Below are 22,321 nucleotides of genomic sequence, written 5' to 3'. Positions count from 1 at the left end.
GCATTCTTTAAATATTGTGGATGAGGACTTTGTTAGTGATATACAATTGGCAGGTAATTCAACCTGTGACTTGCCTTTCAGTTTCTTATTAGTAATTTTTATAAAGGGAAGTTTCTAATTTTAATGTCATGTGAATTATCAGTCTTTTGTGGTTAATAATTGTTCATGAGTTCTAATTAAGAATTTTTTTCTACTCCATGGTCATGAAGATATCCTCCTGTGTTATCTTCAAGATATGTTATTCACAATTAAGCCTACAATTCACCTAAAATTGATTATTTTTGCATATGGTGTGAGGTCAAGGTGAATTTTTTTCCTATGTAGATATTGATTTGATCCCACACTATTTTGTGGAAAGTCCATACTTTCTCTCGAGGTCTGTAATACCACCTTGATCATAAAGTGTATGTGTGTAGGTCTGTTTCTAGACTTGCTTCTATTCCAGGGATTGACCCATGGCTCATTTTTGTGCAGCTTCCAAGCTAAGAATAGATCTGTATTTTTATAGGGTTGTTAAAAAAAGAAGAATATGCAACGGAGATTGTATGTGTCCCAGAAAGCCTAAAATACTTACTGTCTGGCTCTTTACAGAAAAAGTTTGCCAAACTTTGTTCTATTCCATTGATCACTTTCTTTGCACCAAGACAACACTATCTTAATTAATATGGCTTTATAATAAGTGTTGCTGTTGGGTAGAATAAGTCTTCTTAGAATTGAATTTTCAGTTTCTATACCCACAAGAAAAAATTCTGTTGGAATTTTGATTGATTTTATATTGTTTATAATACTGGAATATTTGAAATATTGAATGTTTTGATCCATGAATGTGGTATATCTCTCTCATGAATCCTTTGATTTTTCTTCCTTAATCACTTAATGTAGTAGATCATGTTGATACAGTTTTCAAATGTGAAACCAGCCCTGCATTACTGGACTAAACCAAACTTGTTCACAATGTGTGACGCTTTTTATGTATCACCAGATTTGGTTTTCTGTTTCATTTAGAATTTTTGCATCTCGCTCAAGGATTGCCTTCACCTAAAGGCGGGCCTTGGTCTGATAATTGATATTTAGTGGCAGACATCAAGATGGAAGCAGATACTAAACCAGGATGAGATATGCAGAAGACTTATTGGGGGCCATGCCTATAAAGGATAAAGAAGAAAGCAAGAGAGTACAGGAGAAAACTTCAGACCATGAGACAGGCTTGACCTCTGTGAAAGAAGAGAGGAAAGGAACGAATTGGAAGGAAGGGCCCCAGACTGCAGCACAGATCTAAGAACTCCTCTGCTAGGCCAGTGAAGAATCCCCAGGCAAACGCTTGTCTTTTAGAAGAATCCTGCTTTGGGCAGAAATGGGGAAATGTGGCCTCTGCATGAACATGGTGATGGATCCAAAGGGCAGCAGCTGGGGCTGTCAGTCACAGTCTTCCCTGCGGCAGGTTCTTCAGAAGGAAGGCGGAACAGCACACCTCCATGCTTGACATGGTTGGGCTTTTTCTTTTCACCCCTGCTCACAAGTTGTGTTCTTTTGGGGACCTCAACTGAAAACATGGTGTTTTCTAGAGCTCTTTTCCTTGGCTGGTCCTGAAGTTCCTTTTTTTTTTTTTTTTTTTTTTGTCTCCTCAGCCTTTTGAGATTGATGGAAGCTCTGTGTAGCTGGTCAGTCTCTCAGCCATTACTTTGGAAACAGGAAATGCCTCAAGGTGAACAGTTGTACAAAGCACTGGACTCACCTCTCTGGATTTCCATGTATTTGGAAGCTTGTTCCATTAGGCCATCTTTGCCTTGGTAGCTTTCTGGTGCCTTCACACAATAGTGATTATACATCATCTAGCTTTTCTGGCTGTTGTTCATGGGTGCAAGAGTTGATTCTGTAACCAGCTAGTTCACAGTAGGTAGATTTAGAAATTTTCACCTATGTATTTAATGTAATTAATTATGTATTTATTGTTTAATCTTCACCTTTATTTTGAACTCCTCTTGGTTCATTCTTACATTTTTCTCTTTTCTGAAATTAAAAAATAATTTCTCTTTTATACTTTCTACTTGAAAGGCTAAATAACATTATTACCCTTCTTTTAGTGGTTACCCTAGAAACAATATGCAAACTCATCAAAGTCTAATGCTACTTAATTCTGTTCTACTCTTACACAATATAAGGACCCTAGAACATTTTAACTCCACTATCTCCTTCCTATCTACATGTTGCGTTTTTTGTTTTTGTTTTTGTTTTTTTTAAAGAGATGTGGTCTCACTGTGTTTCCCATGCTGATCTTGAACTCCTGGCCTCAGGCAGTCCCCACTTAGGCACTACTCAGAGCCTCAGCCTCCTGAGTAGTTGGGATTATAGGCATGAGCCACTGCGCCTGGCTCCAACATGTTACTTATATGTGATGTAATTCTCTCTTCTTTTTTCCCTGAAATATCTGTGTTCTCCCCTCGTTTTTGGAAGGTATTTTTGCTGGGTACACAATTATTCAGTAATATTGAAGATATTATTTCATTCGTACTCCATCTCCCATGGCTACTAAATTCTCTAGTTTCTCTTTTTCTTCTTTTTTGTCTTTCTGGTCTGCATTCTGGATAATTTCTTCCAATATATGTTCAGTAAATTTCTTTTTAGTTAAGTTTTAAAGTTTGATTATGAGAAGTTTTTTAGGGTATTACAGCAAATATGCTTGATCACTTCTTATAGTTTCTTCACCTGGATCACTTTTAGGTTTATCTTTTTATTTCTTCAGACATGGTAAGCGGAATTTTTTTATAATCTGTGCCTGGTGATTCCTTTATCAGAAGTGTTTGTGAGTCTGTTTCTCTTGTTTGTTTTCTCTGGTAGCTTTAGCTTAGAATATTGTTGTTTTCCATGGTGGTTTTTTTTTTTTTTTTTTTTTTAAACTGCTTTGTGTTTCTTGACCTTCAAAAACTATTACTTGGGGATTCTTTGAGATCTAAGATGAAAAATCTCTTCTCCAAGTTGATTGGTGTTTGCTTTTGACAAGGAACAGGCTGTTACCTGAGTTAGCCTACAAATCCATGTCCATGTGCAGTTTAGCCCATGGCCACTTCTTAGAGCTATCTTTTCCCTTCCTTTTTTTTCTTTTTCCTACTTTGTAGCCCCAAAGTAGCCTCTGGGTTGGTGGGGAATTATTTGTAGTTACCCTTCCTCTTAAGTGTGGGTGAGTCTCCAGATAGATTCCTAACTGGACTTGGGGCTTTTTCTTCTATTTGCTGGGTAGAAAAGTCCTTAAAATGGATGCTCATGTTCAGTGTCCTGGGCATGTATTGTTTCACTGTTATCAATAGTATTTTGGAATGTAATTTTCTAACAGCTAGGCTTTACATGTATATATACTATGGTTCAGATATAAATTACCCATCTCTCTATATTAGCCCAATTAGCTAGTACATTGATAAGTCATTAGATAATTTGCTGCCCATGTATTTGTCCTATTAAGAAGTAGTTATAATAAAATTACCAAGTTATTTGTAGTTTGCTATTATGGGTAATATTTCCTAATGTAAAATGTATAAACTCACTTATATTCATATATGGACACATACACATATGCATACATAAACACACACAAAGGTAATAAGTGATTCTATATGTTGCTAGTAACAAGTTAATTTCAAAATATTTATTTGTTCTTCTCTAGTGGACAGGTGGGAATATATGGGAAAGGAGGTCTCCAGGGTTGTCTTCTGACTAACTAGGACATGATTAAAACACTTGGGAGCCTCAGATATAAAGGGGCTGTGATGGTAAGAATATATATACATTTTGACCCTATGATGAAATTTTTTTTTTTTTTTTTTTTTTTTTTGAGACAGAGTTTCGCTCTTGTTGCGCAAGCTGGAGTGCAATGGTGCAATCTCGGCTCACTGCACTCTCCGCCTCTGGGTTCAAGCAATTCTCCTGTCTCAGCTTCCCAGGTAGCTGGGATTACAGGCACCTGCCACCACACCCGGCTAATTTTTGTATTTTTAGTAGAGACAGGGTTTCACCATGTTGGCCGAGCTGTCTCAAACTCCTGACCTCAAGGTGATCCACCTACCTCGGCCTCCCAAAGTGCTGGGATTACAGGCGTGAGCCACTGCACCCGGCTGACCTAGGATATGTATTTTTTAAAAAGAAGATGGAGAAAACTTGAAACTTTGCTTGAAAGAGAATTGCTTAGAGAGAAAGTGATAGCTGCTTTCAGATGTTTGAAGGGATAAATGGAGTAGATTGATGTTTCACAATTTTTAAAAGCTATAGATGGACCTTTCCCCTAATTCTCTACTGGAAAATTCCTGCTCATATTTTGGAGACAGTCTGAGTGATCGTTCATGCTATGTGGTAAACGAGTAGGGAATTTCTTCCTCCTGACGTACCTCTTCTAGGGAGGTGGTGGCAGCAGCACAAACCTATGAAGGCAAATAGAGAAATGAGAGGCAAAGGCTGGGTATTAGAATATGCAGGCTGGGCATGGTGGCTCATGCCTGTAATCCTAGCACTTTGGGAGGCCGAGGTGGGTGGATCACCTGAGGTCAGGAGTTGAGACCAGTCTGGCCAACACTGTGAAACCCTCGTCTCTACTAAAAATAGAAAAATTAGCGGGGTGTGGTGGCACATGCCTGTAATCCCAGCTACTTGGGAGGCTGAGGCAGGAGAATCGCTTGAACCCAAGAGGCAGAGGTTACAGTGAGCCAAGATCATGTCACTGCCCTCCAGCCTGGGGAACAGAGTGAGACTCTGGAAAAAATAAAAGCAAAGTAAACTTTTCTTACATACTTTGACTTTTCAGTATTTTTATGGACAAGAATTTTTTTTATGTATTACTTTCAGAGCAAAGATCATTAAGAATAGAAATTGTCTGTTATTGCTGAGTTTTCAGTGCCTAGTAAGTACCTGGCACCTATATATAGTAGGAGCTCAGATGTTTGCTGAGTAAATGTGTTGAATAAAGGGAGGTGCACTGGGGTGTTTCGAATGATGACTACCATCTTGAATTGGCCCAAGCTTCTAAAATGACTGTTCCCAAAGCTGCAAAATTTAGTATGTTAGTGTCTAACCTCTGCTGTTGAAGAAGAAAAGCAGATTTCCAACTGCCCTCCTACTTTTCATCTTTTCCCATCAACCTTTCTAACACAGAGTGCCAGTGACACTCTTTTGATTTAGAAATCAGTTTCACATAGCTGCTATGTGTGTAAGCTAGAACAGTGATAACAAAAATATGGCAATCCTGGATTTACATAACAATTTGGACTTCCTCTTTGTAAAATAAACTGGTAAAGTAAGGTGGTCAAGTTAGATGAAGGGTTAAAAAAAAATCTTTTACTTCAAGTCCCAGGAAACCTTGTTTATAGTGATCTAAAATGCAAGAAATTCAGTTGGATTAAAGTAGCATTGTCAGAAAATTACATTTCTAGGAGTAGATTTTAAGAGTTTGAAAAAAAGTGCATGAAGTTAATTTGGCAGCCAAGAAAATAAATGAAATTTTAAAAATCTCTTTAAGGGTTCTAAAACATTTCACATGGAATTTAGGATTTCAGAGAACTAATTGGAGACCCTGAACAGATAGGGCGATACAGGTAAAAAAGAAGAAAGTACATGGCAGAGTATTAATGTTCTCCAAGATGTTAATTTCTCCTCTGGAAATAACTTCTTTATAGAAATGTTATTTTAGAGGTAACTCTAATTAGGTAATTTTGAGCTTTTTTTTTAAAATTATTTTTTAAATTTGTAATTGACAAATAATTGTACATATTTATGAGATACAGTGTGATATTTTAATGCATGTATACATTGTATAATGATCAAATCATTGTATAATGGTTTCTTTTTATTATTAAAGTTTTTTAGAGACAAGTTCTCACTATGTTGCTCAGGCTGGTCTTGAACTCCTGAACTCAAGTGATCCTCCCACCTTGGCCTCCCAAAGTGCTAGGATTACAGGACTAAGCTACCATGCCGAGCCATTTTTTTTTCCCCCTTAAATTCAGGGTCTCATTCTGTCTCCCAGGCTGGAGTGCAGTGGCACAATCTCAGCTCACTGCAACCTCCACCTCAGCCTCTGGAATAGCTGGGACCACAGGCTTGCACCACCGTGCTTGACTAATTTTTCTATTTTTTGTAGTGACAGGGTTTTGCCATGTTGCCTAGGCTGGTCTTGAATTCCTAGGCTCCGGGCTCTGCCTCCCAAAGTGCTAGGATTACAGGTATGAGCCACCACACCTGGCCAAGTTGATTTCATAGAAGTTGAGCTGTCTTTTTTTTCAACTGCTCTGTAACTTAAGACCTTAATCATAGACACCCCCTTGTTGGGTAGTCCCATTTTCCTTCCTGATTGTTGTCCAGCTAGTTAGCCTGCATTGAAAGTACTTGATTCATAAATCCATTTAGTAAAGATTTAATTATAAGAGTTATAGTTCCTGTTTTGATGTTTAACAGATAGGTTTTCATCTTTGCTATAAAAACAGAACAGAAATATTTACATGTAAATGCCAAATACATTAAATCAAGAAATATAATTTTTGTTTGTTTATTCCCTTAGCAAACATCTGTTGAGTCAGTCCTGTGAGCCACTCACTAAACTAATTACTGGGAAGGAAGTGATATGGCCTCTAACCTCACTTCCTTCAGATAGCTGTGCACATGTCACCTGTTAGAGAGGCCTTCTCTGACCACTTCAGAGAAACAGCCCTGCCTTTCCCTCTTCCTTTCCTTCTCACTCTGCTTGTTGTTCTTCACAGCAGTTATTACCATTTCTCATATTACTTATTTCTTCCTGAGCATTTTTCTCTCTCAGTTGGAATGTAGAGCAGAGACTTCATTTTCTTTATTTCTTAAAGCCCAGAACAGTTCCTGGCACGTATATATCTAATGAATATATATAGAATACAGACTCTGATTCCTTGGGCCATGATCCTGCAACAACTGCATATACCTTTATTTTTGCACTTATGTAATTATTTTATATCCTCCACCAAACTAGAAACTACTTTTTTCTTTTTATTCCCTGAAACAGAGCCTCGCTCTATGGCTCAGTTGGAGTGTAGCAGCACGATCTTGGCTCACTGGAGCCTACACCTTCTGGGTTCAAGCGATTATCCTGCCTTAGCTTCCCTAGTAGCTGGGACTACAGGCACTCACCACCACACCTTGCTAATTTTTGTATTTTTTAAGTAGAGATGGGGTTTCACCATGTTGGCCAGGCTGGTCTTTATCTTCTGACTGCGGGTGATCCACCCACCTCAGCCTCCCAAAGTGCTGGGATTACGGGTATGAGCCACCACACCTGGCCGGAACTTCTTGAAGCCAGAGTTTTAACCACCAGGCGAGGGGATCTCAGGTGGGGTGTCCATTGGGTTGTTAACAGATGAATAGGAGTTTATCAGGAGGAAGGAAAAATGGCATTCTAGAACAGATTTAGAGACATTTAGAAGTTACATTTGCACAGATTTGGTGGAAGGATTTGAGGATGGAGTGTACGTCTCCAGTTAAAGATGACTTTTGGAGCATTATGCTTTTCTGACTTGAGTGACTGGATAGATGGGGGTGTCATTAAATTAAGGATTGAAGGATATTGAAGTGAAATATATCTCTCCTTCCTCTGGAGAAATGAGTTTAGTTTGGGATAAGTTGCATTTCTGATGCCTGTAGAGAGTTCAGTATCTAGCTGAAAATTTGTTTCTGGAGTTCTCAAGAGAGAGGTTAGGGGTTGAAAATAGATTTGACAGGTAAGTGAAGGTAAGTGATATATACACTACATTTTTAAGAAGTGTGAAAAACAATGGGATAGAGAACATAGCTATATGGAAAGGTGGAGAGAACTTTTGTTGTTTTAAGTTTGGGAAGCTTTTGTATATCCATGAGATTTGGAGAGAAGACCAGGGATTTTCTCACATGACGTTTTACATGTGAGAAGAGATAATTATGGAGGCAAGGTCCTGAAGAGGGCTGATGACTAAATCCCACCTGAAATAAGACAAAGAACATGAGGACAGGCAAAGAAAAAAAAGTTGAGGATATAGCAACTGAGTGAACTGGGAAACAAGGTTATCGAACTAGCGTGAGGAAATCAGCATGGAACAGCAAGTTAAAGAGGGTTATTATGGCCGGCTGTGGTGACTCGTGCCTGTAATCCCAGCACTTTGGGTGGGAGGCCGAGGCAGGAGGATCACTTGAAGTCAGTTCAAGATCACCCTGGTCAACGTAGCAAGACCTTGTCTCTATAAAAATAAATTTAAAAAAAGAAGGTTACTAGAAGTTTGAAACAGCAACTTTGAGCGGGCAGGAATTAAAATGCAAGCAAGAGACTTTTCTGAGCAGTGTCAAGAACTTAGCTGAACTGGGAAATTGTAAATCAGTGGTTGTTATGCAGTCTTATTCAGCTGTAGTAGCAGGCCAAGAAGAACAGAGCAGGCGTATTTTGGAATTCTCCATAGTCAGAGTTGGCAAATCAAATGCTTTGAAAGGTTAAGGGGAAAGGAAGTTGAGGGTGCTGGTGAATTTTGTTGAAATACTGATCCATGGGTAATCTTAGTAAGAAAGAAAGTTACTTCTGTTCCAGTGTTAGTATATGTGTTGCCAAAGTGAGCATGGAAGTAATTTCTGGAGGGAGACTGATAGCTTAGAAGAATGGAGAAGACTAAAGGGAATGGAAGGTCTTGATAAAGTCAAGCAAGTTTAATTGGTTGAAGGATTGAGAGGATAAAGTCAGATAGAAAGGTAATTGGTTAGAGCACCATAACGAGTTTTTCTGAGTTTGCAAAGAAATTAAATTCTAGCATAACAGAAATAATAGGGTTATGAATCTAGATATAATATCGTTTGTGAAATGTGTGAAATGTTAGGGGGAAAAAACCCAATGCTACTTGAACTTCAAATACTTCAGAAGGCAGATGCCAGGATTCTTTGTTCATTGTAGGATAATCAATGCCTGGCACATTTGTAAGAGCTTGGTAAATATTTGTTGAATGAATAACACCCATCTACAGGCTTTCTTGCCTAGATACTTCATAATGCCAGAAAATTTTGATTCACACCTGACATCTAGTGGTATTGTACTTAAACTGCTATTGAGTGGCAGCATTTTCCTTACACTATTTGAGGGAAATAGTACAGATTAGTTGTAGCACAATTGCTTTGTTCCTGAAACAACTCTCCAGGTTGGTTTTGGGAATTTTTACTATTGGCATTTTCCAGGGCTCTAATTTTAATTAGTCAGCAAACATTTATTGAGCATCTACTATGTGCCAGGCATTGTTCTGTGTGCTGGAGATTTTCATGTACTGTATATTCTCGTGCCTATATGAACTCAATGAACTTGAATACATTGGTAGAGCAGTTGCATTGGGAATGGGCTACTTGTTAAGACACTTAACTTAGGATTCTATTATGATTTTTACATGTGAAACCTTTCTAAATTGATTTCATAGCCTTTGGGGCTATCATTTCTGTCATGACATACTGCTTTTTATTAATGTTAAGTAGGTATTTAGGAAGATGAATATAGAGTGGGTTTGTTTGTCAGCTTACAGTAGAAATCACATAGTGCAGGAAGCTACATACTGTGAAGAACTATTGAAGGATTTTGTTGTCTTGCCTTTAAGAAAATGTAAAGTTCTTATCTGTTAGTGGTGTATATGGATATATTTAAAGTATCTATGAATGACATGATATCTGGGATTTGCATTAAAATGTTTTAAAGTGGGTAGGTTTCAATGAAGCAAGACAAGATTGACAGATTTTTAAATAATTATTTAAGCTGCATTCATGGGGCTTTGTTGTCCTCTCTACTTTTGTGTATGCTGGACATTTCCACAGTAAAACTTTTTTTGTTGTTTTTTTTTGAGACAGGAGTGCAGTGGCACAGTCTTGGCTCACTGCAACCTCCGCCTCCCGTGTTTAAGCAATTATCTGCCTCAGCCTCCCAGGTAGCTGGGATTACAGGCATGTGCCATAATGCCCAGCTAATTTTTTTGTATTTTTAGTAGATACAGGGTTTCACCATCTTGGCCAGGCTGGTCGTGAACTCCTGACCTCGTGATCCACCCAGCCTCTGCCTCCCAAAGTGCTAGGATTACAGGCGTGAGCCACCGTGCCTGGCCAGCAAAACCGTTTAAAAACTAGAGAGGTGTGGGTTGAAAGAAAGGTTAGCATGATTCAGTTAAAACATGGTTTGCTTTTTTATATTGAACAGATTTTCTTATTTTGTTCTGTTTGTTATTACTTGAAGATCGGGTTAAGTAGAAAGATAGTATGTTTTTACTAATAATAGATATAATGTGATTGAGACCTGACAGGTGACATTCTACTGACAGTATCCAGAGATTATTGGAATTTGGGCTTGGGAGCTCATGGTAATTGCTGGATCTATAGATTGGAAACTTGGAGATACAAGTTCAAAGTGCTAGCTATCACTCTGCAAGTGAGAGCATTTTGAGTGAGAATTTGGGGAACACCTAGATTTAATAAGTTGGCACATCTTTGTTAGTACTTCTCTCCTTACCAAAAAACAAACAAATATACTAAGAAAGGACTAATAATCTGCCATAGCAGTCTTCTTCTTAAATTGGATTCTGCTTAATGACTTATGTAGGATGTATTTATCATATGATACGTACGGATTTTTAATATTGGACATTGTGGTCTCTGTTAGACTCTTAAGATAACTGTGTGATACCAGTAAACCGTATCCCCATAATAAAAGTTAGAAGCCTGTTGTCGACATTAAGAAATAATAGTTATAAAATATTTTAGGCAAACAAAATATAGGAAAAAATGTTACTTCTAAATGCTTGCCACCCATCTTTGTCCTCTTAACCTTTCAGCTTCACCTCCACCCCTCACAACCTTTCCTTTTCCTCCTTTCTCTCTCCCGAAGACATAAATGACTGCAAATATAAGGCCCTTTTATGCCACTCCTTTCCTATTCCCTTCCTCTAGAGGTAATTACTAGCCTGAATTTGGTGTATATTACTCCTTATTTTTGTTTTTTTCCTTAATAGATCCACAGTTTCTATTGCTCAATAAATTCTTCTACATCCTGTTTTTTTCTGTGGCAGTCTGTTCTCCATCAAAGAAAAATAAGGATCCCTTTTCGTCACTCAGACATAACTTTGCTATGTATTTCAGTCTGTGTTGGGGTTTCAGTTATTTTTTTATCTGAAAAATAGATATTAATTTCAGTATGCTATTTATTTCCCTTAAATAACTGATGCTTGGTGCCTTCATATTCCATTATGTGATAAACCTCTTTAGCTTTCCACCTTTCTGGAGGGTATACTTCTTCCCAAGCTTATCTAACTTTCAGATTGGAGCAGTCTTATTTCAACGGTCTTTTGTTGTATAGAGATAGACATTTTTCTTTGGCAATAAAGAAGCCAATGGAAAAAATACCATTTTTTGAAATATGTCTCATAAAATCAGAGATTTGGTTTGACTAAAAAAATTCTCCAAGTGTGAGAACTTTGAGAGAGAAGAAACAAAAGCTCAATCTCAGTGATAACCATTATTTTCTTTCTTTCTTTTATATTTTATTATTTTTTAAAGCCTATGGCACCTGGTATTCCCAGGCAGTCTCCCATCCAAGTATTAACCAGCCTCAGTCCTGCTAAACTTCTGACATCAGACAAGATTGGGCACATTTAAGGTGGTCTGGCCATAGACAAGAGCCATTATTTTCTATTGCTTTGCTCTTGATTAAAATGTAGGATAGTTTTTCTTTGTATAAACTATGTATTTTTCCAGTCTGTTAAGAAATATGTTTGTCTTGTCCTCAGAACTGTAGGATTTTCTTACTATCATGATCTGTTTCTCTGTGATCTTCATTATAGAGTCCTTTTTGTAACTGGCATAGTTCAAATTTTGTTGCTTCTTAAAAGTAATCTATTAGCTTTAGTCTGTTGTTGTTGTTTTTTTTTGTATACTTAATATTTAAAAATTTCAAATAATTTAAATGTTGCAAGTGATTTTTGTCTTAGGCATTCTCCAGAGAAGGAGGTCACTAGCAATTTAACTCATCCTTTTTGACTGACAAAGCTCCCAGACCTATAGATGTAGCACTTCGGTTTTAGACACAATCTCTTTGAAGACAAGTCTATAGTTTGTGTCAGAGTTATTGGAAATTTTTTTAGTATAATCTCTTCTTACCTTTTCACTTTCTTTTCTTTCATGTTTCCCGTCCCATCCCCTCCCCCGGCAATATTCCTTGACTTCCCTATAATATGACAGTTGAGTTTTATGGGTGTCCTTTCAACCAGTATTTATTGCTCACTTGTGATGTGACAGGCTCTGTGTACCCAAGATCGTCTCTGATCTGTTTGTAAACCTGAAAAGTTTATAATCAGGACTGTCATAATAGTAATTTAAATACCTATGTGCACTAAATATTATATAAATGCTTTACTGGATTATCTTTTTTAATCCTCACAACAGCCTTGCGAGATAGGAATAATTATTATCATCATCCCCACTTTTCAGATCAGTAAACTGGGGGCACATACAAATCATCTAAAATCACTTGCATATGGGGTTGTCCATATGAAATACAGAATGCCTAATTAAACTTGAATTTCAGATAGACTACTACTATTTTTTAGTTTAAATATATATCAAATATTGCACAATCTGATGACCCCACTTGGAAATGAATGACAGAGGTGGGGTATTAAACCATGTAATATGGTTATAGGGCCCATGGTCTTAACTGTTGCACTCTAATGAATAGAGAGAATAGGAATCACATCTACCTGAACATTCAGGTACTACCTATATATAATTAATATATATAGGTACTACCTATATATAATTATATATATGGCAGCTACTACCTATATATAATTAATATTTTTACTCAAGTTATTTTTCCCCCAACTGATCACATTTACTTCATTGTAGACATATGTGTATTCTTTCTGATTTCAAATGTACTGTTCAAGTTCAGGTAAATTTACCTGTGCTTTTTATGTCTTTTTAAGTCAGTACTAATTATATATTATAACATAAAATGGTACTTTTTCTGAACCTGGTTACTTTAGCCATTCTCATCCATGTAAGATAATTGACTTTTTACCTTCTTTTCTGCAAATATAGGAAGATTTCACTGCATGTATGTGCCAAAAAGACACTCTCTTTTGATAAGGTTAGGAAATGATATTTGAATAAGGTATTTAACAGTTCTTTGAAACATGTCCCATGTGTTCTCAAAAAATCAAGAAGTTATAAAATACAGATGTGGAATTGAAAGATGCTTTTACTAAGAATTGCCAGGGAAGCCATCTGGGTCTGCTAAGTAATCATACAGCGAAGTAAGGAGTCATTTTTCCTGGTGAATTACCACGGTTCGGGATCAGGCTTTCAGTTCTGCATATCTAGAAATTTACTTATAAAAGCTATAGACCTGAGAGAGCTTGTGAATGACACACGTGTTAAATGTGATACTTTTGATTTCCAGTTCTGGCAAAATTGCGGAGCACGTACCTTAAAAAGAAGACACTCTTAAAATTCATGAGTCAAGTGTTTAACTCAAGACATAGAGCCAAGGTGTATAGAAATTGAAGAAAAGTATATTTCTTAGTGAAATCTGCTTATCTTTAAGGGATACTTACGGGAAATGTTTTTCTCTCTCTAGGAGGAATTGGATGATATCTAGGTAACAAGTCAGATTTTTGGAGAAAGTTCAGAAAGGAAAGTGAACAAGAGGCCGGGCACGGTGGCTCACACCTGTAATCCCAGCACTTTGGGAAGCCGAGGAGGGCAGATCACAGGGTCAGGAGATCGAGACCAGCCTGGCCAGCATAGTGAAACCCCGTCTCTACTAAAAATACAAAAAAATTAGCCAGGCATGGTGGCGGGCACCTGTAATCCTAGCTACTCGGGAGACTGAGGCAGGAGAATCGCTTGAACCTGGGAGGCGGAGGTTACAGTGAGCCGAGATCATGCCACCGCACTCCAGCCTGGGCAACAGTGTGAGACTCTGTCTCAAAAACAAAAAAAAGTGAGCAAGAATTAAAAGTGCAACTCTCAGCAGATGTAACAGTGCTTGCTATAGGATTGGACTCTATTTTAATCTGTTCCATCTTCATATGTTTTCAGGCATAGTGTATTGAAAGATTTGTCAGTGACAAAGTGTGTCTGACTTTACAATGGCAGTTATTTCAAAATTAGTATTTCTTTTATAGAATTAACACCACATTATTTTGGAACACCTCTATTCTGTGTAAGTGAAATTTTCTATCAGAATTTTCTGAAGTCACCGCATTGCTACCCAACCAACTTTTTATTATTTTGTAGAATTCATTAATGGTCATTTACATTTTGTATTTTTAAGTATGATATAATCACCTTTGAGACACAGTGGACTAGAAGACGTTAATAGGAAAAATGTCTCTTCTCTTTTATTATATAAATCTTTCCATGAAAGCAGTGACTTGATGCAACAAAACTTACTAAGCCTTTAGATCTCTAGCCAAGAATATAGATGTTTTTTCTTTAATGCCAACTATTGTAAATTTTAGATTGACCACAGAGTGACCTAACCCGATCACCAACTTGATCGGAATTCAGCGTTTGCATTTTAAGTGACTTGAATTGATAAGAAAGTATTTTTTTCCTTTTAAATTAATTGCAGATGGACTGTCTACTTGAATACAGTAGAGCTTGAGAAATGAATCACTTTCAGTTACTTTTGAGGCAGCATGGAATTGCCACACTTGAATTCAGACCTGGGTTCAAATCCCTACGCTGCCTCTTAGCAACTTACTGAGTCTCTTTTTCCTCTTCACTCAAATGGCAATTTTAGGATCATAATGCCCATCTTGAGGGCTTGTGTGAATTTAAACTAAATAATAAATGTATTAATTCGTTGAATAATTATTTATTGAATGCCTGCTCTGTGCTATGGATATTAGTGAGCATTGCAAAAATTCCTGCTCTTTATGTTAGAGAGATATACAACAAACATGTAAGCAAATAAAAATGTAATTTTAGGTAGTGAGTTGTAAGTTTTATGAAGAAGAAGTGCAGCACACACACAAAATTTCAAGTGGCAAAGGAAGGGATTTGGACTGATGTCTGCTGGCTTCTAAAACAAGCAATTTCTGCTATGCCCCATTGCCTTTGAAATCTCGCCATTCATTGCTTTAGAGGGCATCTTTCAGAATAAATGGCTAAGTATTTAAGGGGAGCTAGTGATAGATATTCCTTTATTAAGTAACTTCTTTTGAGCCATCTTGGTGCATACACTATGGTAACAATTCAGTTTTATATGGCAATAATTATGAACTCTTTATATTTGACACTCAATCATTTTTTGCTCAGTATTGCTGTTTAACAGGTAGTATGTTACTCAACACATGTATATGCCTTATTTTCTCTATTACATTCTTCTTTAAGGGTCAGGACTGTGTCTTCTACTTCAGTGATTCTCAAACTTAAGTGTGCATTGCAATCACCTCAGAGTTTCTGATTCAGGAGATCTAGGGCGGGGTCCACAAATTTGCGTTTCTAACATATTCCCAGGTGATACTGATGCTGCTGGTCCTGGGACCACACTTTGAGAACTACCGTGTACCTCCTTCTTCCCCCACAATACTTACGCTATTTATCACTTAGCTTAAATGTCCTCTCATCTGCGAATTTGTCATTGACTTCTATTTCACTGAAACAACTAGTTGTTCTCAAAATTTAATGTGTATTAGGATCACCTGGGAAACTTGTTGACAAAGCAGATTTCTGGTCAGACTCCAAAACATCCATTTTTAGCAAGCACCTTAGATGTTAATGCCAATGATCCATGGAAAACAGCTTGTGAAATTCCAACTTACGGGGTTGATCATGCTCTCTTCATTGCCATGACTGTATTTTGTATTTGTCTCTGATTGTTTTTTATATTACACTGTTATTTGTTTGTATGTCTTTCTCCTCCTACCAGACTCCCTGAAGGGAAAGGAATATGTCTTATTCATTGTTGCATTTTAAAGCTTATTAGCACAATGCAGTATTAAAAAGCAGTAGAGGCCAGGCGCAGTGGCTCAGGCCTGTAATCCCAGCACTTTGGGAGGCCGAGGCAGGCGAATCACAGGGTCAGGAGTTTGAGAACAGCCTGGCCAATATGGTGAAACCCCATCTCTACTAAAACATACAAAAATTAGCCGGGCATGGTGGCATGCACCTGTAGTCCCAGCTACTCAGGAGGCTGAGGCAGGAGAATCACTTGAACCCGGGATGTGGAGGTTGCAATGAGCCAAGATTGCGCCACTGCACTCCAGCCTGGGCAACAGAGTGAGACTCCATCTCAAAAAAAACCAAACAAAACAAAAAACAAAAGCAGTAGAGTGAGTACTGCCTGTGTAATCAGCTTTGGCACTTGTTAGCTATGTGACCTTGGAGACTTTATTTAATCCCTCTAAGCTTCAGTTTCCTCTTTTATGAATGGTAGTAGTAGCACTTACTTGCTATGGAAATTAGCTCTGAGGTATGTACAGTATTTAGTGTGGCAACTGACATACGGAATGTAGCAAGTAAATGGAAAGCATTACAGTGTTGTGGTTGTCATTATGTTATGGAAGAAGCAAAATAAATGTTTGAATTAATGAAAACTCTTGCATTATAATTTTAGCATCCAAATTCAGGATATGTATTTAATACTTCATTAAAAATATTTGCTTAATTGTCTCAAATACTATTTTATATTTTGATATTTTAGTAAGGTATTGTGAAGTAAAATCATGCTTTGGGCTTCTCTGCAACAGGAAAACAAAGAAACCGCTTGGAACCAATGGATACCATATTTGTTAAACAAGTTAAACAAGGAGGACCTGCTTTTGAAGCTGGATTATGTACAGGTGCTGATACTCTTCTTTAAACAATACCTTTTAATTTCTTTTTCACTTTATGTCTTCCATATTTCAGGTTCGATATTTTTTCCTTTTGCATCTTTCTGTATGCTTTTTCCTTTTCCTTCACATCTGTTGTTACTAATTTTGAGAACTAATTATGTTTCTTGATGCCCATATGGATGGGTTTGAACAGAAATAACAATATAAATTGATACACTGTGAGCACTTTTAATTACCACACAGATAATAGACTCTTAGAGGCTCTTTTAAGGAACATATTTTTCATGCATTGAATTTTGACAAAGGATTACAAAGTAGCAAAATGATGAAGGTATTTATATGATATATGTGAAATGATCTTGGATTTTTAAGTTCTGGAAGTGCCTGATCTGCCAGAGTTGAGTTAATTAATTTGCAGCACAAAGAGTGGCTTAAGTCTCCAATGCAATGTAAGCCTGGCTTCATCTGAAGGTGTCAGTATATGTGGCCTAATTGGCTGGATGTAGTAGCTGTTTGTTCTAAAATGTTTTGTGATTTGTGATTTTAATAAAACCTAAGTAGAGATTTCATTTATGTTAGTGCACACTCTAAAATAGTTACTTTCTTTCGTTTTTTAAACATCAAACAATTTAAAATGGGAATTATTGAAAAACTATATTTCACTGCCTTTTAAATAAAATGCTATATTTTCACCTACAAATATTAGAAAGTAGTGGACATCATTGCTAAGATTTGTAAGGATGTACTGTTAATGTATTACTCACCTGAGTTTTTTTTTTTATTACACTTAAAGTAAGCCTGATTTAAATATCATTAATATGTATAATATGAATATTAGTGTGCATATGAGATTTCTTTAGAATGTATTATCTGTTATATTTTAAGCCCCACATGATTGGGAAGATGAAGTGGAGATATGCTGTGATAAGCACACAGAAAGTGCATTTTTGTCTATTTGCTTCTTTCCTCTGTTCTTTCTGTCCTCTGTTCTTTGTTTCTGTCTTTTCCTTTCTACTCTACTCAGAGTAGAAAGAACCCGGGAGGCAGAGGTTGCACCACTGCACTCCAGCCTGGGCGACAAGAGTGAGACTCTGACTCAAAAAAAAAAAAAAAAAAAAAAAAAAAAAAAGGGTAAGTGGAGAGATAATTAGTTCTGCAACTCAGGCAACAACTGATAGGAGCATAAGTAGTATAGCACTGGTCCCCTGGTGACTAGACCTTTCGAAATTTCTCAATTCAGTAATGACTGGAACTCTTACTTAGAACATGGCTAGTTGCACAAAAAGCTGGATATATTAAATGTATTTAAAAGATACTTTAAAAGTAATAAGATACTTTAAAAGTAATAAGCTAGGATATTCATATAATTATTTTGTAATATAATTATACTAATAATTTTCTCACAATTCTGTATTTTTTTATTTTAATATATACCACATTAAAAATAAGGACATTATTCAAGAAATATTTCAAAAGTGTTCAAAAGTGACTTTCTGCAGGATTTCTCATGTGTTTTTTAACTTCTCTTTGAAGGTGACCGAATCATAAAAGTCAATGGAGAAAGTGTTATTGGCAAAACCTATTCCCAAGTAATTGCTTTAATTCAAAACAGGTAAGACTCTTAAAACATTAATTTTGGCCACAGATGAGTTTTACAAATCAATAGAGCACATAGATTTACTACAATCTTCTATTCTTATAAGGAACTGTGGTAACAAGGAGATGTGGAACTTTCCCTCAGATATAATGCATTTGAGAGTTGCCAAGGACCAGCTATCTGAGGATAGCTTAGTTGGTGGCTTTGGCTTGACAGATGTATCAGATCTATGATTAAAATCCCATAGAGGCTGAGAGGCACACATTTTAGATTTACTGTGTTTACCCCTTTAATTTGAAGTGACAAATGTATAATTTGTTTATAATATATAAATAAATGCATACATAATTTATTTTAAAACCTCTTACTGGGGTATGTTACTTTTAAGTATCCTTTTGAATAATCTTCCTAAATTAATTCATTTGTTGTAACCAAGACAACAAGACATTCCCTTTTAATCCATTTGTCTGCCTGCATTTTACAGAATAATAGGATTTTGAGCTCTGAAGTTAGATACGTATTTATAGAGTGACTGTCTATGAGACCTTGGAGATCATTTAGTCCTACTGTCTTTCACCCACACAACCAGAAAATTTTTCCAAATTACAAATAACCATTTATTACCATATTGAATTTCTGTCAAGGTTAGGCCATGGATCTGAGCCCAGTCAGATCGTCACTCTGTTGTAAGAGGTTCTTCTCAGATTCAAATGTAGGAACTTTTGGATTATCTAATGCTTTCTGTTGGCCAAACTCACCTGTCTGTAATTGAAGTGCAATTCTTCATTTTCTGAAGATTGTTATCAAGCTCTCCTAACCATATCTAGAGTGGCTCATGCTGCAATCTAAATTATTTACACCAATGCCCTAATACATTGCCATTTCTTACAATTAAATGACATGGTCATGATTAATTGATCTCAGAGTATTTTCTTTAATGTTTTAATATTTAATGGGATTTTAACAGAAAACAACTCGAATATTGCCTCTAATGTTGATAATGAATTTAAAGCCTCTCCAAGGGATAACAGATTTTGCCCAAATTTTTTTCCTCAAAATAATTTAGATCATCACAAGTACAACGATATGTTTTGTCAGCCCATAACTTAAAAGATTTTTAGTGTATTTGTTAATATCTCTTCTTTAAAAACCAACTTAATCATTGTTTTCTTCAAAATCTACTTTAATTCTTCTGTTCCTGGTGCAGTTCATCTTTCAGAGTAATAACACTTCAACCACTAAAATCAATTTGAATATTACAGAAATATTTTTTCATAATTTTATTTCCATTAAAAAAGTTGTGTTTCTTCTCTCTGCAGTTGGTAGCAAATGGGTAATGCAGCACAAAGCCCTAGAGATTCTGCAGTGTATTAATGTAACATGTGTCCCTGCAGGCTAGGTGCAGTGGCTCATGCCTGTAATCCCAGAACTTTGGGAATCTGAGGTGGACAGATCACTGGAGCCCAGGAATTTGATACCAGCCTGGGCAACATGGTGAAACCCTGTCTCTATAAAAAATACAAAAAATTAGCTGGGCGTGGTGGTGTGTGTCTGTTGTCCTAGCTACTTGGGAGGCTGAGGTGGGAGGATCACCTGAGTCCAGGAGGTCAATCAAGTGAGCCTTGATAGAGCCACTGCATTCTAGCCTGGGTGACAGAGTGAGACCCTGTCTCAGAACAAAAACAAACAGATGTGTCCTTGTGCGGGAGTTTATTGAAACATCAGTTTCTACCAATGCTAAATACTGAAATAAAAGTACCTACATATTTTACTAGTTAAATTTATTTGAACCTGTGGTTCTCATGGGTTTAGCATAATCTGAGCATTTATGAAACGAAACATAATGATTCAAATCTGTTAAGAAGAGACACCAGTAGGTTATTTTGTTTTTTTGTTGTTATTTGATTGTTTCTTAATCTCTTGACTGTATTGGGGGAAAATCTATCTGATACTGTTAGCATTTGGTGGAGATAGTAGCACTGCCTTTGCCATAACTTTTTATTTTATTTTATTTTATTATTTTTTTGAGAGGGAATTTCATTCTTGTTGCCCAGGCTGGAATGCAATGGTGCGATCTCAGCTCACTGCAGTGTCCGCCTCCCAGGTTCAAGCAGTTCTCCTGCCTCAGCCTCCTGAGTAGCAGGGATTACAGGCACCTGCCACCATGCCCAGCTAATTTTTGTATTTTTAGTAGAGACCAGGTTTCACCATGTTGGCCAGGCTGGTCTTGAACTCCTGACCTCAAGTGATCTGCCTACCTCAGCCTGGGATTACAGGTGTGAGCCACTTCGCCCGGTGCCTTTGCCATATCTGTACGTAACTCCAGATCACAGGATTCAGTTGTGTTTACCCCTTTGAACTTTCAAAACCTAAGGAAATTTCTCTATCATTTTCAACAGGAAATTTACAGAACCAAAATAAAATTAGACTTTGAGCTATCCCTGCAAAGGCACTAAAAGTAAATCATAGGCAAGAAAGCAAATAGTTGAAATGTTATATAGTTATTAAAAATGAGTCATCTCAGTCGTTGTGATGGTAAAGCGATTTCCTTCACTTCTGAGGCCAGGAGGGAATATTGCACAATTAAGATGTTTAATATTAGTTGGCTGGGCGCAGTGGCTCACGCCTGTAATGCCAGCACTTTGGGAGGCCAGAGTGGGCAGGTCCCTTGAGGTCAGGAATTCGAGACCAGCCTGGCCAACGTTGTGAGCCCTCCTCTCTACTAAAAAATAGAAAAATTAGCTGGGTGTGGTGGCGTGTGCCTGTAGTCCCAGCTACTCGGGAAGCTGAGGCATGAGAATTGCTTGAACCCAGGAGGCAGAGGTTGCAGTGAGCCAAGATTGCACCACTGCACTCCTGCCTGGGTGACAGAGCGAGACTCAGTCTCAAAAAAAAAAAAAAAAAAAAAGAAATTATTTAAAATATTAAATTTGAGGGTTCTTTGATGTTAATGAATTTTAACTTGATGAACAGAATATATGACAATCTATAATTTGTTTTGTGACTTGAGTAAAACAAATAATTGTATACTGATATTGTTAGGAGTTTTGTCTTGGGACTATTTAATATAAGCAACATACTTTATATTTCTAAATTAGAAACATGTTATGAAGAAGACTTTACTGATAATGAATAGCACAAACATGCCAGGGGTCCGTCCCTCTTTTGTGTGTAGTTAACTTATGTATACAAAGGTGACTTCTTCTCATTCTAATGATTTGATTTTAAAAATAAAGATGTAAGAATACCAAAAATAGGCCGGGCGCAGTGGCTCAGGCCTGTAATCCCAGCACTTTGGGAGGCCGAGGCAGGCGAATCACAGGGTCAGGAGTTTGAGACCAGCCTGGCCAATATGGTGAAACCCCGTCTCTACTAAAAATACAAAAAACAGCCGGGCGTGGTGGCGGGCGCCTGTAGTCCCAGCTACTCGGAGGCTGAGGCGGGAGAATGGCGTGAACCCGGGAGGCGGAGTTTGCAGTGAGCCGAGATCGTGCCACTGCCCTCCAGCCTGGGCAACACAGCGAGACTCCGTCTCAAAAAAAAAAAAAAAAAAAAAGAATACCAAAATCTTAAACAATTTAAAAAATACTTCTGAGTTAACTGTTTTTCCATTAAGTCTTTTGATACACTTCTACCTCTCCTAAAATAGTATATATATTCAATTTCAGTGATACAACATTGGAACTTAGTGTTATGCCAAAAGATGAAGACATTCTCCAAGTGGTAAGTTTTATTTATTCATATATGAGTTGTTTTACAGTCATGAATGTTAGGAAAAGATTTTTGGGATGGAAGTATTAAAGATTGAATTAAAAAAATTCTAGAATTTAAAAACCCTCTAGTTCCTTTTACAGAATCTGGAATTCTCTACATTTTACAAAAATCAGACCAAAAA

At 37.1% G+C, this 22,321-nt stretch overlaps 1 protein-coding gene across 3 annotated transcripts in view; it reads left to right on the top strand.

Annotated features, from left to right (window-relative positions):
• The window catches only part of ARHGAP21 (Rho GTPase activating protein 21), a 133,750-nt gene that overhangs the window by 66,433 nt on the left and 44,996 nt on the right, over positions 1-22,321 (top strand). For all 3 annotated transcript variants that reach the window (XR_007728885.1, XM_050804850.1, XM_050804851.1), the window contains 3 exons: positions 16,743-16,835; positions 18,363-18,441; positions 22,095-22,149. Coding sequence is in view for 2 of the 3 variants with exons in the window: in XM_050804850.1 (XP_050660807.1) it covers positions 16,743-16,835; positions 18,363-18,441; positions 22,095-22,149 (227 nt within the window). In the remaining variant the exon portion in view is untranslated. The remainder of the gene's footprint in view (positions 1-16,742; positions 16,836-18,362; positions 18,442-22,094; positions 22,150-22,321) is intronic.

The sequence above is a fragment of the Macaca thibetana genome, chromosome 9 (assembly GCF_024542745.1).
Source record: "Macaca thibetana thibetana isolate TM-01 chromosome 9, ASM2454274v1, whole genome shotgun sequence".
Classification (NCBI taxonomy): Eukaryota; Metazoa; Chordata; class Mammalia; order Primates; family Cercopithecidae; genus Macaca; species Macaca thibetana.
The sequence above is the reverse complement of the archived record's forward strand: the minus strand, read 5'-3'. Positions and strand labels throughout refer to the sequence as shown.